The following is an 18,285-nucleotide window of genomic DNA, read 5'->3' on the forward strand; positions in this document are numbered from 1 at the left end:
TCAAAAGCCATTTCCTCAAGTAAAGTGCACTTTCATGAGTAAATCCAGTGGCATATATTGTAGCAATTTTCAAAAGTCGTTTTACTCGAGAAAATGCCTTGTAAAATTGGATCCTAAGGTTTTCTCTGGACTCTATTGGGTCAGTACCAGGTCCAAGCTGGTTGCTTGGGAAACATCTCTTCCATGGATTCCAGTATCCCCCCTAATTCGAGCTGATCCTGCAGCTGGCTCTCACCAATTCATATCTAGCATGGCTTGCATCGTGTCATATGTATATATCTTCCCTTTGTGATGCCTATAGATTACATCTACATAGACAACCCACAGAGACATAACTGCTCCTTGCTCACTTTATATTTCCATGGCTTTTAATTGGCATATAAAGTTACATTTCCCCGCTTTTACCTCTCTGGCCTTTCTGAAACTAGTGATCTTGGGCAAGTCATTTCACCTTCCAATTTGGGGGTTATTTACTTTTACATTTTCTAAAGCATGCCTGTAAATTTGCTTGAAAAACGTTCTGCGCATAAATTAGCAGGTGTCGTTCCATGTGGGAAGTTCTGATGGGATCATTTTCTCTTTGAAAAGGGATGCAACTTATGCACGTATTTGATTGTAAATGTGTGCAGTGCAAGCCAAGTCTCAAAGTTCATATGTAATGTCCTTGTTACACTAGTAGGTTTCATCAGTCTTAATGTTTTCTGAATATTGTAATAATAATAATAATAATAGCAACTGTCTTGCATCTGGATAGCAGTTTTCAAGCCACAGCAGTGAAAGCTTGCTTTGCATTGGTTTTAGGAACTGCCTTCTGAGATAAGTAAGAGCTGAGCCAGCAAACATTATTACCTCTGCTGTTAACAAGCAGTATGGTGGCAGAAAGTGAGCATGGTGCTGGCCTCTGCCTTATTAAAGCTTGGCAACAAACTTTATCCCATAATATTTATTTTCACTACCCATGTGCAATTAACGTTGCAGAGCATACATATCTTTTAGTAATTACATAGAATGAGTTAGCACTATCTTTCAGTGAATTAATAACTCTACGAGCTAGAACTTGGACATTAGGATGTTGTGGTTCTCATTGTATTAAGGGCACATGGAAGAGACAAAATGTAGTGAGTTCTGACGTCCTCTGTAGCTGCTTGTTCCCATTTCATACAGCTGTGGGCAAAAACTGCTTTTTATTGATGGGAAACTAATGTGGACTTCTTTAATCTGTACCAAGAATTAAGGAGTCAATAGATGAGAGAATGAAAGGAAGGTGAGTTCTGCAAAAATAAAAATATACACATGCAGTCATTTTCTTCTTTCATACCCGTACGTTCTTTAGCTACAATTCTTTGCATGCTAATTGGGTATCTTTGAAAGATTTCCAAATTTAGGTAATGCCCTCAATTTTGTCTTTTTACTACCCTTTTCCCCCACCCGATAATACTTTCTTGGTTTGTAAGGTTTATTTTTGAATGTGGATGTTATGCCATTTGCAATTGCCATTGGCAAATACTGCACACTTATTGGGGCAGAGCTTACAGATTTTAGGAATTCCTGCGCCCCCCCCCCCCTCCCCCCAAACCTCGTAAGTGGCAGGAGTGATGCCCAATTGCTTCTGTGCCACCGGTGCTGGTTGACCTCATGCGGGCCAAAAAGAGCTGCCACTCAGCCCGCACCATTTTGAATTGTGGCGCCAGTGGGGCAGGAATGATTGACTTCATTTTTGCTCCTTGCCTTGCCCTGGGGTAAGAATAGGGGGAGCTAATTTTATCAGTTGGTTGTGGCAGTGATTTCTTTTGTTGGGTGTGGGGTATGGGGGGGGGGGGCTCAGGGAGGTAGAGGTTATGTTGAGGCAAGCAGGGAGGAGCTATAGGAGGGATACTATTGTACCCTGTCATTTTGTGGTGGGCTTTCTTATTAGTATTAGATAATAGCATAAAAAGATCAACTGTTCCTTCTAGTTTGCATTCTTGTCCTGTCCACACTCCTAAGTATGCAAACAGAACAAGGGTAGATCGGTTTCAAGGAGAATTTTTATTAATCATAAAAGGAATGCAGTGCCCAACCAAGGCCGAGTTTCACACATCAACATGGGCTGCTTCAGGGCCTATAGTGTTCCAACTGATTATGGAACAAATAGCAGCTCAGATTGTGATTATGGACAGCAGATCTCTCTCAGAGGGTTAAGGCCCAATTTCAATTCTCTTCTTATTCTTGCTGATATATCTCACAGAGATGTCTGTCTTTTGGGGTCTGTCATCCACAATACAGGGTTCACTGATGTCAAGACAGATCCTGGACTTCTTGTTTGGTGTGAAGATCTGTTAATCCTATAAAACCAATTTAACTGGGAACTTTTGCCGGTCACTCTGAGATTACCATGGATTAGCGGGTGGGACAGGATGCATACAGTCCATCATCCTAGACTCCATGCATAATTTACCAAACAGACTTGCTGTTTCTGTACTTGCAATATATGCAGTCTGTATTGAATCACAATGTGTATGCATCCAAAAAATTGTAATTTTATATAACATAATAGTAAGAAAGCCCATCATAAACTGATGGAAAAAATAGATGGTGGGGTATAAACCAGTACCAACTCTCCACCCCTCCCCCACAATAAAATACTGCATAGCCTAATACATTCTCATTCAGTGCCCAAAGGCTGTTAGGGCTGTGTTGGTGGATAGTGTCTGAGGCAATAGTGTTTTTTGCGGGGGATGTGAGTGGAGTAGTTTGTGAGGTGGGAGAGAATTCATATGAATAGGGTGCGAGGGAGATGTGTGGGTGGAGTATTTATATGTGCATGAGGGAAGTCTATGAGGAGAGGTAGGTATAATATTTGACAGCAGATAAAGACCCAAGTGATCTAGCCAGTCTTCCAGCAAGTTGTTAAGGGTAGTAACTGCCTCTCTGTACAGGTTTCTCCCATGCCTTCTGTTAAGGGTAAGAACTCTCACTTTGTGTAAGTTGCCCACCACCTTGCTTTCTGGTAAGGGTAGTAACTCCTAGGGATGTGCATTTATTTGAAACAAAATAGGAAATGTCTTCTGATACACATCCCTCCCCGCTCATGGCCACGTCCCTCCCCTTTTCTCCTCTCATTCGCCTGCCACTCATGCTATCATATCCAGCTGCCGTCTCATTTCCTGGCAGCTCCTGCACTTCTTCAGCTGATGGGATGCTAGCCGTATCCTCTTTGATTTCTGGACCCAGAGCACAATCACCATGGGAAGCCTTGGCAATCACAAAGGCCTTCCAAACCATGGCACTTGGGGGACCAACAAGGGGGGGGGGGTGATAGAGAAACATGGAGCCCACTAACTGGCCTTTAGTGATAGTGTATGCAGATGTTTCCCAAGAGCATTTTATAGCCACTGTAGGAAACTGCATAGGTTTTCAGTATTTCACCCACATTATATTTCAGTTACAAGGACATTTCCATGAGATATGTGCTCAGAGGTTCATTCAGTAATCTATAGCTCCAATAAATATTCTCTCATCACTACTAGACAGAAATATACAATGTGATAGCAGATAAGGACCTCATGATCAATCTACTTAGTCCAACTCATTCCAGCTGCAGTGCCATGGACCCCACTTGATCATAACCAGGAATCTCCTGCGCTTATCCCAGGCTTTCTTGAATTGTTTCATGGTTTGTCTTCTTCACCTCCCCCAGGAGACTATGCCATTCATTCACCACCCTTTCTGTGGAGAAAATATTCCTGATGTTGCTCCTTGCTCTTTCCCTTGAAGCCTCATACTGTGACCTTTTGTTCCAGAGCAATTTCTCTCAGTAATGCTTGCTTCTTGTGCATATTTGATGTCTTGGAGGTATTTGTTTCTATTCTATCCCCCATCTCTCCTTTGCTCAACAGTCCCCAAGTCTCACAGCAAGAGGTAACAGAGAATTAGATTCACAGGGCCCTAACTTTTATAGGCCTGGAAACTGAAAAGTATGGGGGTAACCTGCACGGCAGATATTACCATAAGTTTGCTGAGAAGACTGGATGGATAATTTGGTCCTTTTCTGCCATTGTTTCTATGACTTTTGATGTAGACCAGTGATGGTGACCTCCAGTCCTCAAGTGCTACAAACAAGCCAAGTTTTCAGGATATCTACAGTGAATATGCATGAAAAATATTTGCATGCACTGCCTCCATTGTATGCAAATCTATCTAATGCATATTCATTGTGGATATTCTGACAACCTAGCCTGTTTGTTGCATTCGAGGACTGAAGGTTGCCATCACTGGTGTAGATACTGCACCATTTTGGTTGCTTTTCTCTAGATCAACGCTTCTCAACCGGTGTGTCGCGACACACCTGTGTGTCACCAAGCAGCAGCGGATGTATCGCGTGCTAGGGATGTGAATCGTTTTAGGACGATTAAAATTATCGTCCGATAATTTTAATATCGTCTTAAACCGTTATGGAACACAATACAATAGAGATTCTAACGATTTATCGTTATAAATCGTTAGAATCGTGAGCCGGCACACTAAAACCCCCTAAAACCCACGCCGGAACCCTCGCTGAACGACCTCCTGCAGTCGATCTCCTGCCGGCGCCATTTTCCGTACGAAAACGATTCGCGGCGGGAAATCGCTCCCTGACCCCCGCTGGACCTCCAGGAACTTTTGGCCAGCTTGTGGGGGGCCTCCTGACCCCCACGAGACTTGCCAAAAGTCCAGCGGGGGTCCGGAAGGACCTCCTGCCGTCCAATCGTGTTCGTCTATGGCCGCCGCCATTTTTCGCCGCCATTTTGGAAAATGGCGCCGGCTGAAGACAACAAGATTGAGGAGCAGGAGCCCGTTCCGGACCGCTGCCGTTCCGGACCGCCGCTGGACCCACAGGTTATTTAACTCATTTGGGGGGGGTTCGGGAGGGTGGGGGATTTAATTTAAAGGGTCGGGGGTGGGTTTTAGGGGGTTTTAATGTGCCGGTTTTGCGATTTTTCGATTTTTCACGATTTTTCACGATATTTTACCCCCCCAAACGGCAACAATACGATTCCCTCCTCCTCCCAGCCGAAATCGATCGTTAAGACGATCGAGGACACGATTCACATCCCTATCGCGTGCTACCAGTCTCCCGCTGCTCTTCCCCCCTCTTCCTTCACCGAGTGAGAGGCAGGCTATCTTCCACTGCTGCCTTTGCCGCCCGGGCTATCAGCATGTTCAAGCCTGGATGGGAACGGCAGCAGTGTTAGTGGATGCTGGCAACTGCGGCTGGGCCTTTTCTTCTTCCCGCACCTGCCCCCACCCTGGCCCGGAACAGGAAGTGATGTGCAGTGGGGTGCGCGGGAAGAAGAAAGAGCCATGCTGCACGAAAAAGTAGTGGTGGCAGCGGCAGCCCCCGAGCAGTAGCGTGGGTCCAGAGCAAAATCAGAAGCAGCCAGAAATCGGCACAGCAGACAGCAGAATTAGCCTCCCGTGGCCAATGGGATTCTTCTTTCTTGGCCTGCGGGGGCTAGAGGAGGTGGCTGCTGCAGCTACTATTTGTGCTCGGGGAGGGGGGGGGCAGGAAATGAGAGAGAGACAGCCAGCCTGTCTGTGAGTGAGAGAATATATGTGTGATTGAGAGTGTGCATGTGTAACTGTGACTGAGAGCCTGTGTGTGAGAGCATTTGATTGAGATCATCTATGTAAAGTGTGTGAGAGAGAGCATGTGTGTGATTGAGAGAAACTGGTCAGAGAGGTGATGTGTGTATATAGGAGAGACAATGGAAGTGACTGGTCAGGGAGATGACTGGAATGTGTGTGTGTGTGAGAGAAAGTGATTATGGGAATGAGAAGCCTGTGCATGTGGCGAGAACTAGCATGGAGAGAGAAAACATGGGTGTGTGTGAGACACAGCATGGGAGTGATAAGCCTGTATAAGTAAGATAGAACATGGGAGTGGGAAGCCTGTGTATGTGTGTGTATGAGAGAGACAGACTGTTCGGGAAGGTGCGGGAAGGTGCTTTTCTGTGCACCCTCTGACTTAATATCATGGCGATATTAAGTCGGAGGTCCCGAAGAGTAAAAAAAGTTAAAAAAAAAAATTTGAAATAGGCCTGTGGCTAGCGGGTTGAAAAACGGATGCTCAATTTTGCCGGCGTCTGGTTTTCGAACCCATGGCTGTCAGCGGGCTCGAGAACCAACACCAGCAAAATTGAGTGTCGGCTGTCAAACCCGCTGACAGCCGCCGCTCCTGTCCGAAAAGTGGGCTAGGGGGCCCTTAAAATATTTAGGTGTTAAGACTGGGATATCATATGATAGACTTTTTCAGTGGAAATATACTTCAGTGATTGCCAGTTTAATGCAGGATTTAGATAAATGGTTGTGGTATCAATTATTTTGGTTGGAAAAAATAGCTGAGGTAAAAATGTTAGGTTTAGCCATTAGAATAAAATAGACATTACATAGCTCCAAAGTTCTTGCTGCTCAGCATTGGTTTATTCTGAGTATAGCCCTGAAGCAGTCTCTGAGGAGACAGTCTCTGCTGAAGACAGCAGGTGTTCTTGGCCTCAGTCGCTTGCAGGCTTAAGGCTGGTCTGAGCCTCTGGAGAAGAAAAAGACAGGTAACAGCAGGGCTTCTTACATGCGCCGGACACTGGAGCTCATCTCAGGGAGGGGCGGGGTTGCTGGCTCTGGCATCATCCTCAGGTGTTAATGGTTCTTCTTTTGCCGGCCTCCTGAGCCCTTGACCCAGCTTCTTTTAACAGGCAAAGCATGAAAATATATGAGAAGCTTATGCATAGTCAAGCAGTGGAACCAATGGGGTCATTTCTGACTGCTGGTGCCCCTTTTCCCATTGGGGGGGGCTCACTGCTCCTGCTGTGTGGCAACCACAGACAACGATATGATCTCAGTCCTGCAACCTTTTGACCCGTGAGCTGTCTTGCAGTGTCAGCGCTTTTTAGTGAGCTGACCTGTCTTTTAAACTGCCCTTTGAATAAGCTATTTTTCATCCCTGGGCAGATTAGGGGTTTGTTTTTTTCGCTTCTGTGACCTGTCCCTGTCCTGGGTACTCTTAGCTCATGTTTGTGGAAAGAAGCTATAGCCCTTAGTTTGGCAGGCAGATCAAATAACTGGGGCACGTATTATCATTCTAGTCAAAAGTTCCTCATCTTGTTTTTCTATTGAAACATACATGTCAACATCCATCTTATGAAATCAGTGTCCCTCTTGTGGGGTAAGTATTCATATTTGTTTGCTTACAGAGGTAAAAATTTCTGATATCCCCTACAGGTCTATTGCATGTAAATGTACCTCAGTGACTCAGTTGAAGAAATGTATTTTATTCTTTCTATATAAGAGAGGGCTGTCTATAAAAACTGCTTTCGCACTGTTTTCAAAGGAGTTTTGCTGTAGGCACAAAATCAAAATAAAGACCATAGCTGGAATTCTTCCCTTTCAATAAGAGAGGTCTGATAGGAAAAACGTAGTTTCTTTTCAGTAGTAATGTAATTTGATTTTTTTTTTATATAAGTAGCTCTTTACATTCAAGTAGGATCCCAAAATTCTAAGACTTCTTCCTTGCAACCATACAATCGTGCTTTTGGGATGGATAGCTATCAACCATTCATACTGCTGTATAGCACCTGAAATGGACACAGAGGAGAAGGAACATTATTCCATCTCCTGTGGCTGCAGGAGGAGTAAGACATTTTCCATCTGGCTCCCCTGCAGCTATTGTTCTGCATTAAACACATATACAGAGTAATTTCAAAGGAAAATGTAAACATTTTACAAAAGCCCATTTACCTGTGTTAAGTGCAATTAACAAGCATAAAACCTATTGACAATTCAATAGCATATACTGTAGCAATTTTCAAAGGCTTTTAAATCAGGGGAACACGCCACGTACACTCTCCCACAGGGGGAACTACCTACCCATATTGTTAGTATGCGATAAGTAATAGAAAATAACAGAATAGTTGTTCATTATAAAAGGTTTTTGAAAATTTCTACAATATACGCTATTGAATTGCCAACAGATTTAGATAAACAGGCTTTTGAAAATTGCTATGTATATTGCATTTACATTTTCCATTGCAAATTATCCTATTAGGTTTCAAAAGTACGACTCCAATTAAATATCCAAATATCAAAGGTATACTAATATCACTTGAAACAAATATACAAAAATCAAATTTATTAAATCATCTCAACAAAGTATTAAGTTCAGCATCATAGAATATTCATCTAATCATCTCTAGCCATCATAACATAAAAGACACATTAGTTAGGGCCCACAACCAAAACAATTCCATTATAAAATATATTTAAAAAATACCACGCTTCCAAGTTATATGAAATAACAACCTACTTCGTGCCTCACAAAAAATACTATCACTATATAAAAATCATCCATATCATCCAATCAGTTTTGTAAATAAAGTTGAACTTTGCTTTTACATACTATGTTTAATTATTAACTTTGTTGAATTTTATAAACCCCATTCAAGGAATTGAGATGTTTTTTTCCTTCTTCCCATGCTTGTTTAATGTTATTTTACTACCTGTTCCATGTAAACGTTTAACATTATTTTACTACCTGTTCCATGTAAACCGATGTGATGTGCAAACGAATGTTGGTATAAAAAAGCTTTAAATAAATAAACTGTAGAAAAGGATGAAAAAAATGTCTGTCTTCAAAAAGCACACTATAAGGAACGATAAACCAAAGATTTCTCGTATATTCAAATAGCTCAAAACATTCCATCAGCCATCTGCAACAATTTGGTGTATTTTTTGATGACACAGCTATTTTTTTCATCATTTTCTACAGTTCAACTTTATTTACAACATTGATTAGATGATTTCCTATATATTGATAGTGTATTTTTTGTGATCCACAGTGTGAGTTGTTGTTTGATATAGCTTGGGAGAGTGTTTTTTCTATGTATTTTATATAAGGTATTTTTTTTTGTGTGATGGTTTCAATGTATTACATATATTCATATGTAAGACTATGTATGTGCGTATGTTGCATGGTAGAATTACGCATATTTTATAAAGTGTGCATATATATATATATTTGCCGACCAATATTTGCCTATATGAGGTCATTTATTTAGAGCAAAAAAATGAGTAATGTTCATTGAATGTTTAGAAAAAAAGAGGTATTTTTTGGTCTCCTTTTTGTGATGATATATATATATATATATATACACGTATTATAAAATACTATAGCAAATATGTGCACGGCCACATATACGCATATATGCCACCGTGCACAGTTTATTGAAAGTTATCCTCCCTTTGGGAAGTCTGCAAAATTGAAATTCAGTCACCATTGTGCATATAGCAAAAGATAACACAGAATTAAATTGCCTGAGGATTCTTTTCTTCTGTTTTCCAAAAGAGAACCTTGGGAGTCTTAGATACCAGTCAGATGCTTAATCCAGTAGTGCACACCTCCTTTATAACGCATATCACACTTGAGATTAAATGTTGTCGAGTACAAATACAAAGGTTGATCCAAACACGTAGAGAGGAAAAAAAATTTTTCTTCATACCTATTTTATGTACATAGAAGTGACATATACTTTGTAATTTATCAAGGCCATTTGCTAAAAGAGATGTTTCCTCTCTTGTAGGTGTCTTTGGAAAGCACTGTGAATTGAACAGTTATGGGTTTGAAGAGTTGTCTTATATGGAGTTTCCCAGTTTAGACCCCAACAACAACTATGTTTACATCAAATTTTCCACCATCCAAAGTAATGCTCTCTTGCTTTATAACCATGACAACCACACGGGAGACCAGTCAGAGTTCCTGGCTCTGGAAATTGTAGAAGAAAGGATGCGATTTTCCTACAATCTTGGCAGTGGAACATACAGACTCACCACAATGAAGAAGGTGTCCGATGGGCAGTTTCACACGGTTATTGCTCGCAGGGCTGGAATGGTAAGAAATGCCATGTTTACATTTGGAATATAGTGGACCCTCGAGTTACAACCGGCTTGACTTACAAACAACTTAGGTTACAACCAAAATCTTAGTTTTGAGTTACATAGAAACATAGAAACATAGAAATGACGGCAGAAGAAGACCAAACGGCCCATCCAGTCTGCCCAGCAAGCTACGCAGTTTATCCATTTTTTTTTTTTAATCTTCCCCCCCACCCCTTTTTTTCTCCCCCTCCCCCGTCACTATTGGCTTCCAGCACCCTCCGGCCCCAATTCCCTTCCACCCCTCCACCAATGCAGAGAGCAGTGCCGTATCCGCATCCCAATGAACATCCAGTTCAATCAGGGGTAGCAACTGCCACAATAAACGGCCACACCCCTGCCCCATACTCTTACCCACCTCTGTTTTGCTTGTTTGTTTTTTGTTTTTTTGTTTTGGTTTTTTTGTTTTTTGTTTTTTTGGAGATGGCAGCCCTCCAACCTTCCGCTCCGTGAAGGTGGAACACAAACCACTGGCATCCCGCTCCGTGAATGCCTCTGTGGCTACTGCCGCTCCGTGCAGTAGCCACAGAGGCATTCAGTAGCCGTGCAGTTACAACCAAAGTCTTGAGTTACAACTGAATGCCGGCCAAGGCCATGTGTATCCACTCGTGCGTGCGGTTGCTTCTAATTGGGCATTTTTTCCTGTCAATCGCGTTTTTTTGGGCTTGGTGGGTAGGACTTCTGCTCTGCTGTTGCAGTGATTGGCTGCTGGTGCCGATGAGGCCTGTCCATCTCAGGTGCACCCAGAGCTGCAAATGTTCACAGGAGCACATAGGTAGACCTGGCATGGCATTGCAGCAAGCAACAGCATCATCACTGGTGACCAAGGAAGCTTCTGTGCAGCAGCAGAAAGGGAGTGTAGCACTCAGCTGGCTACAGCAAGGTATCAGGAGGTATAATGAGCATGTTGGGAGGGAGAAATGAGTGTTTGGGGGCCAGAGATGTGCTCTGAGGGGGTGGGGAGTGGAGAATCCTCCCCCTCCCCCTCCTCCCCCTCCTCCCTTCCTGCAACCCTTTTTTATTATGAAAATGTTAGGTAAGGGGTGCTTTGGGAGGTTCGGAACGCATTATGGGTATTTCCATTATTTCTTATGGGAAAAATAGTCTTGACTTACAACCAACTTGAGTTACAACCAGCCCTCTGGAACTTATTGAGTTCGTAAGTCAAGGGTCCACTGTACGTAACTTGATAGCATGCCATTATGCAATGCATGCATCAAAAACATTAGGTTTGCTATGTTGACTGCTCTGAAAAAAACAGAATCATACCTGAGCTATGTCAATTTCTTCCTCCCTATAATTGGCCTGAGATCCCACTTAGAGTCTTATTGATTTTAACCATTTTCTCAATAAATGAAATTCCCATCTCTTTTGCCCTGTATGTCTATCTTGATTAGGTTGAAGCTCTACTAAGAAGGATCTGTGTCTCATGTTTTTCTACAACATTGTCTGTCAAGTAGTGATATAGAAGTGATAAGTAATAGTAAATAACAGAATAGTTGTTCAATATAATATTTATAAAAAAAAACCAAAACAATGTTGTATGTGAAAACATGGGATAGTTATAAAAACAAAAAACCCAAGGTACTAGTCATCCATATGATTTATTAACTGCATTGCATATATCTAAGGTTCATGTTCAAAAGCATTTAGTTGTCTAAATGAATATTTGGGCACATATCCAACTAAATTCTAGCTGGCTAATAAGATAGGAAGCTAAAATTTAGCTAGATAAGTTAGGCGCGTTGCAGGGGTGTAACTGGGAGGAGGTTAGTTAGCCAGCTAAGTTAACTGGCTAACTCCGATATTCAGCGTTAGCTGGCTAAGTCTGGTCCTAAAGTTAGTCAGCTACGGTTACCCAACTAACATTAAGATAGCCGGCTATATTCAGTAGTGCAGCTGCATTATTGAATATACCCTCAAAATTTAGCCGATAAGCAAATGCTACTAACTTTGCTCTCCGGGCTTTGTCTGTATATGGACCTCTTCTGTTTTTTATCCAAGGCTTTTTCTTGCCCCAGATCTTAAAATGTTACAGCAATATCGTGCCTATAAAAAGTCTGTTTAATGTTGTTTGAGTATCGGAATTGATCAGATTTAAGGTAGTCTGCGTCCCTTGAAGTGAGACATTGGAAACTAAAGATAGAAAGAGCCCTGAAAATCACCACCAAGATTTCCACTTCTTTTACTTTCTTCACTGGATGAGGAATAGGATAGGGTTTGGGGAGTAGCTCTCAGTCTTTTATGTTTGTGCCATGTTTCCTTTAATCCTTAATTATTTACCCTCCTAAGATATGAGAAGATAGGTTGCCCCCACTTCCAAATGTCTCTGCTCTAGGGAACAATTTCGCCCACATCAAAAACCTACAGAAAATACCCTTCCTGCCACCCCCTCCTCGATTTAAAGTCTGTCATTTCCTACAGTGTACTGGAATTTTCTCAGAAACTGGAAAAATCATTAAGTTGTCAGCTTTGAGATATCGCAGAGTGACAGGACAGAGGATCACAGTACTGGAAGGGGCAACTGTGGAGTGAGGCTGGAACAGCAACCAGGAACATTTGACAGTTAGCAAAAGGGCCTTTGTGAAATCTGCTCCAAATAAAATACATTCTCATACAGCCAAGCCTTGCCCTGCTTTCTAAATACAGGGAAATGATGACATGAAGTTGGGGTGTTAGAAAACAACATGCAAACATTTTAGCTGCTGGTAAAGTACTTGTGTGAAAAAGTAATACTCAAGGTAATGGCATCCTATAATTAGGGCTTATGAATTGAAAAATGAGGGCTTTATTTTTCAGGCTATTATGTGTATCTAGCAGGTACTAAAACTAGGTGTTTATCAGTGTTTTCACAAGTTCAAAATGTTTGGCACATTTTTAGGTAAATTCAATTAAATAAGGTGCATAGCAATTTATATTAAAATATTTGCATGCAGTATTACTTGGTGTGTGCATGTGGCTAGGGTAGGAGTTGCAGGGGTTGTGTATATATGGCCAAGGTGAATGGTATGGGGGTGGGGAGTATGGGGGTGGCAGGGTGTGGTATGTGTATGGCTAGAGGGAATGATAGGGTGTGTACGGCTTCTAAAAGTTTCCTAAAACTTTTGCTTTCATAAATCCTATGGATAGAAAGAGGGAGACTATTCCACAGGCTAGGGGCCACCAAGGTTTCTTTTAATCGAAGTTGAGTCATATTGGGTTCAGCAAGGAGGAATAAATTTTCAGAGCGTAGCACTCTTGTAGGATGATATCATTTTAACCCTTTTGCAAGATAAGTGGTGCAGCCCTCGTGGAGAGCTCGGAAGGTTAAAGTTCGGATCTTAAACTACGAGGAGCCATTGCATGGCTTTGAGAGCTGGGTTGATGTGTTCACGTAAGGAACTGCCTGATACCAATCGAGCGGTGGGGTTCTGAAGTAATTGCAAGGCAGATAAATGACATTTGGGAAAGCCCAAGTATAAATCGTTGCAAAAATCAAGCAACGTCAGGACGAATGCTTGAACCACTGATCTAAAGTTGTTACATTCCAAAATGTATTTGATATGCCGCAACTTCCTCAATTTGAAAAAGCCATTTTTTTAACCACTGAATAGAGATGTGCATTCGTTTTTGCCGAATTGGAAAATTGCAACGAAATTGTCCAATTCGGCATGTTTCAGGGAGCCCGAAAAAAATCAGGATTTTTCTGTTTTTTTCACAAAAATTCGTTTTTCCGATTAGTGCGCACTAACAAAAACTAACAAAAAGTAACAAAATCTAACGGTTTTTGTTAGCGCGCACTAACGGGGAGTTAGTGCGCACTAACTAAAAATCAATTTTTCGTGAAAAAAAAGACCCGAACCAAAAAAAAACGACATTTTCCATGGCGGCCGAAAAACGAAGAACGACACGAACACAAAAAACGATGCACATCTCTACTTGAATGTAGCTGAGCTTGAAATTTAAACATTCTGTCAATTTGGAATCCTAAATTATGCACCCTGTCCAAAGAAGGCACAGGATCCTCATCCATCAGCAACTGAGGGACAGGAGAATCAACAAGACATCAAAATGACCTCAGTCTTCTCCAAGTTTAGCAAAAGGCCATTATGATTCATCCACTGTTTAATGGTTTCCAAAGTTTGTTGAACCGAAGAGTATAGTTCCAGCAAACTCATGGAAACAGGGAACAACAACTGTATGTCATCTGCATATATCTTAAATGTAATCCCCATTTTCTGCAGTAGCATTGATAAAGGATGCATATAAACATTAAACAAGGATGCTGGGAGAAAAGAACCTTGCGGGACACCAGCTTGGATGGGATACTAATCAGAGAATCATTGGCCTACATGGATTTGTTGTTGAATGAACAGAAACAATCTAGCATTACTCCCCCAATACTGATTTCTACTGTGCACGGTATCATGATGGTGTGTATTACAGAATCAAAGGCTGCAGATATGCCCAGAAAAATAGCCATTACTCAATGGTGCTGATTCACTAAAAGGCACTCTAAAAAAAAGTGGTAGCATGGAGTTGCTAAAGATTTTAGTGCGCATGCTAAAATTGCATTTATTATGCTAGTCATTAAGATAATGATATGCAGAACCACTAAACAGCTAATAGTTTAGCATGTACCCTAATGGGAAAATTCAGATTGAGAGGTAATACCAGTTGCGCACCATGCTATTTATCGTCTGTTTGTTAATTTGCTGTACTATCTTGACAGCCCCCTCAAACAGCACTTTCACGTTCTATTTAAAAAAAAAAAGAAAAGAAAAGAAGAGATTTTTATTTCTTTTCTTCACAGGATGACCAGTTCCAAGAAGCCCACTATGAATGGCTTCAAAGACTTCATATACATTAAGAAAATGTCCCATTACAGACAGACACGACATCCTTTACCACTGCCTGGGTCCAAACCATGACCAAACAAACTATCATTCCATCTGGATGTCTCCATGCTCCCACAAGTCCAGGGCCCAGAAAATGGAGGAGCTACATAATTCTCTCAAGAGCCACAGTTCTCTTCTTATAGTGGAGCCTTCTTTGGCTCCCTGGGTGCCAAATGAGCAGAAGCTCCTTGAAGAAATCTCCCCTTCAGCACAACAGGCTGAGTCCTCAGTGTCAAGCAAACATAAACTAGCTCAGGAAACATCTAAAAAAAATAAGTACCACTCTTTGGAGCTGCCAGTGCAACCGGTGCCAAAATAACATCACCTCAGTACCGCCTATGCAGCCAACTCATCATTCTCCAGAGCATCAGTTTTCAGCACCATTGAGTCATATGACCATAGCGCCGTCAATACATCAAACGCCGGTGCCATTAGTGCATCAAGGACTGGTGTCATCTATGCACCAAGTACCAGAGCTGTCTTTTGTATAAGATTTCAATGCCATTGATGCACAAGACTTCGATGCATCGAGCCCCGGAGCTCAAAGAACATTGACCCTTGATGTCTTCGATGCATTGGGTCGAAGTTCTCCCAATGCAGCTATTTGCCAGTGCACTAATTACTACTGTGTCTATGGGACTGTACTCAGGGGCAGAAAGGGATATGGTTCAAAGCACAATGCTTGGAACAAGCAGGGGAGAAAGGAGGATATGCCAGAGACACTGCAAAACCACCATCCTCCTCCACCTGTTTGGCCTATAGGAGCCAGTACATGAAAGGTTCTGGGGAAGGGGCAGGGAGACAATGAACTGGGAATCACGGTGTGGAGGGAAGACAATGAACCGATGGGGAGAGGAGGGAGTGAACCAGGGGAAGTGGAGGAGTGAGCCATGGTAAGTTAGGGGTTTGTGGGATAGGGGGAGAGAGCGAACCAGGGTGAGTGAGGGGTTTGGGAAGGCGGAGTAAACCAGGGTTTGTGAGGGGATCTTGGGGAAACCAGGGTGACTAAGAAGTTTGTAGGGGGAACCAGAGTGAATTAGGGGTTTGTGGGTGCGGAGGAAACCAGTGTGAATGAGGGGATCGAGTCAGGGAGGAAGTGAAAGAGGGAGAGTGATCACGAGGTGAACAAGTGAACTGAGGATGTGGTGGAATGAACCAGGGAGAATGGGAGAGTGATTGAATGAACTGGGGATGGGGACGTGAACAGAAGTACATGAGGGATTCGTAGGGGTTAGGAGGAGGGAATGAACCAGGGTGAGTAAGGGGTTTGTTGGAGGGGGGGAACCAGGATGAGTGAGGGGTTCATAGGGGTGGTGGTGAACCAGGGTGAGTGAGGAGTTTGTAGGGGGAGGGGGAGGGGGAAGTAAACCTGGATGAGGGGTTTGTGAGGGAATCAAGGTAAATGAGCAGCTTGTGGGGTATGGTGAACCACTGTGAGAGAGGAGTTTGTGGGGAATTGGTAAACACGGGTGAGTGAGGGGTTTGTGAGAGCAGCAAGAAAACCTGGATAAAGGGGGGGTTTGTAGTGGTTTTGGTGAACTAGGGTAAGTGAGGTGTTTGGGAGGGGGAAGTAAACCTGAGTGAGTGAGGAGTTCATGGGAGAACCAGGATGAGTGAGAGGTTTGCTGGGGGCGAATCGCAGTGAGTGAGGGGTTTATGGGGGGTGTGAGGAGTTTGGGAGGGGGAAGTAAACCTGGGTGACTGATGGGTTCGTGGGGAAGGGGAGAAGATCAGGTGGAGGGAGGAAGTAAAAGAGAGTAAGGGGATCAAAGGAGCTTTGGAAGGGGGTGATAAGGGAAAGAGGGGATGGGGTGTGATGCTACTACCATACATCTCGATTACATACTTCCTACAGTACAGTATTTCCCTGTCCTTGGACAGACTTTTACTACTAGGCATGTGCATTTGTTGGACCATTCATTTCATCCATGTGTGCATATCTCGCGTTCAGAAGGTATGCGCACATGCAGGTAGGCGACCACATGCGTGCATACCTACGGTTTTGTGTGCATACATTCCAATCGCAAGATACGCTTACATGGGCCAAAACAAATGAAACGAATGGCCTAAAAAAAACAACAAATGCACATCCCTATTTACCACTAGTATTTTCATATTATAGAATTCCAATTTTTTAATAAGAATACCTTTAACACTAATGAAAGAGAAAAACAATTATACCTTGTGACAAGGTGAAGAAATAAGGGGGTAGATATGAGCTATTGGGCTACAGGATTCTCCTCCTTGCTCAGCTATGGGAGCTTCTCTTTGGCTCAGTGGTAGAGTTCCTGCTTTGGAACAAGACAGTTGCAGACTCAGCTCTAAAGATCCTCATTGGTAAACTAGGTGGTATCACTGCCAAGTATATAATGAGGGTTGGTGCCCTCACAAAGAACATTCCCTTTTTCATTACTTAAATATTACCTTCATGGATACAAAATAACTGGCATTACAGTCCAGTTCCTACGGAGTAATCAGAAGCCATTTACAGTATTAAATGAATCCTTTGCTATGTGTCTGCATTGTAGGCAGCATCTTTGACAGTGGACTCCTGTTCAGAAGACCAAGAACCTGGCTACTGTACTGTCAGCAATGTGGCTCTCTCTACTGACTGGTAAAGTGTTCTCCCTGCCGTTCTTTATTATAACACTGCCTTAGGAATTAGCCCATCCTGACTCCAGCTCTCCCCTCCCCTGCGGCAGCCACACAGTCTGACCCAGCAGGAAACATTGAAACAGTCCTGGGTATCTGGGAGTCCGGGCCTGGCTATAGTGAAAAAAGAGGCATGCTATGAAAACAAGAAAGGGTGAATACAATTACTAGACACACACAAAGATTAAACAACATGTTTTTGCATATTAAATAATGTTAATTGCATGTAAATTATTTTAATGGCTGAGTTGCAGCAGGAAACAGGGAAACTCTGCTTATGAGTCCTGAAGGTGCCGATGGACTTAGAAAATCTTCCAAAAAGTCAGAATGATTATTCTGCCAGGAATGCTATTTCTGAGCTTAATCAGAGATTGTAGCAGAAGGGGAACAAATTCCAGACCTGATTCATCAAAGGAATTTTTTCCCCCATAGGCATATTATAGGAGAAAACCTTTATTAAATCAGGTCCAGAAACGTATTCTGAGAAAATGCTTTGCAGTATGAAATAAAATCTTCCAATTTAAATTTGGAAATCCAGACATTAATTGCTGTACTTTCCATTTGTCCAATTCAAATAAATTGAGAATTTACATTCTGCAAATGTTTGTGCTGTCACAATTACAGCCACAAAAAACTGATAAATTAGTACTTATGCGCTGTTAGATTTTGAACAGAAGCAGAACAGACTGCTTGAGTTAATGATGGCCAGATTCCTATAGCAGTTATGTTCTAAAACATATTTATATGAAGTTATGTTTTCAACTAACCACATTCCTATTTGTCATTCCATGTGCATGTTTAAAGATTATTACAG

General features: G+C 42.3%; 1 protein-coding gene across 1 annotated transcript in view; it reads left to right on the top strand.

Annotated features, from left to right (window-relative positions):
• Positions 1–18,285, top strand: part of FAT4 (FAT atypical cadherin 4) — a 625,352-nt gene that overhangs the window by 576,301 nt on the left and 30,766 nt on the right. The window contains exons 11-12 of the mRNA XM_029589082.1: positions 9,591–9,898; positions 17,348–17,433. Of these exons, the coding sequence (XP_029444942.1) occupies positions 9,591–9,898; positions 17,348–17,433 (394 nt within the window). The remainder of the gene's footprint in view (positions 1–9,590; positions 9,899–17,347; positions 17,434–18,285) is intronic.

Source organism: Rhinatrema bivittatum, chromosome 1 (genome assembly GCF_901001135.1).
Source record: "Rhinatrema bivittatum chromosome 1, aRhiBiv1.1, whole genome shotgun sequence".
Lineage (NCBI taxonomy): Eukaryota > Metazoa > Chordata > Amphibia > Gymnophiona > Rhinatrematidae > Rhinatrema > Rhinatrema bivittatum.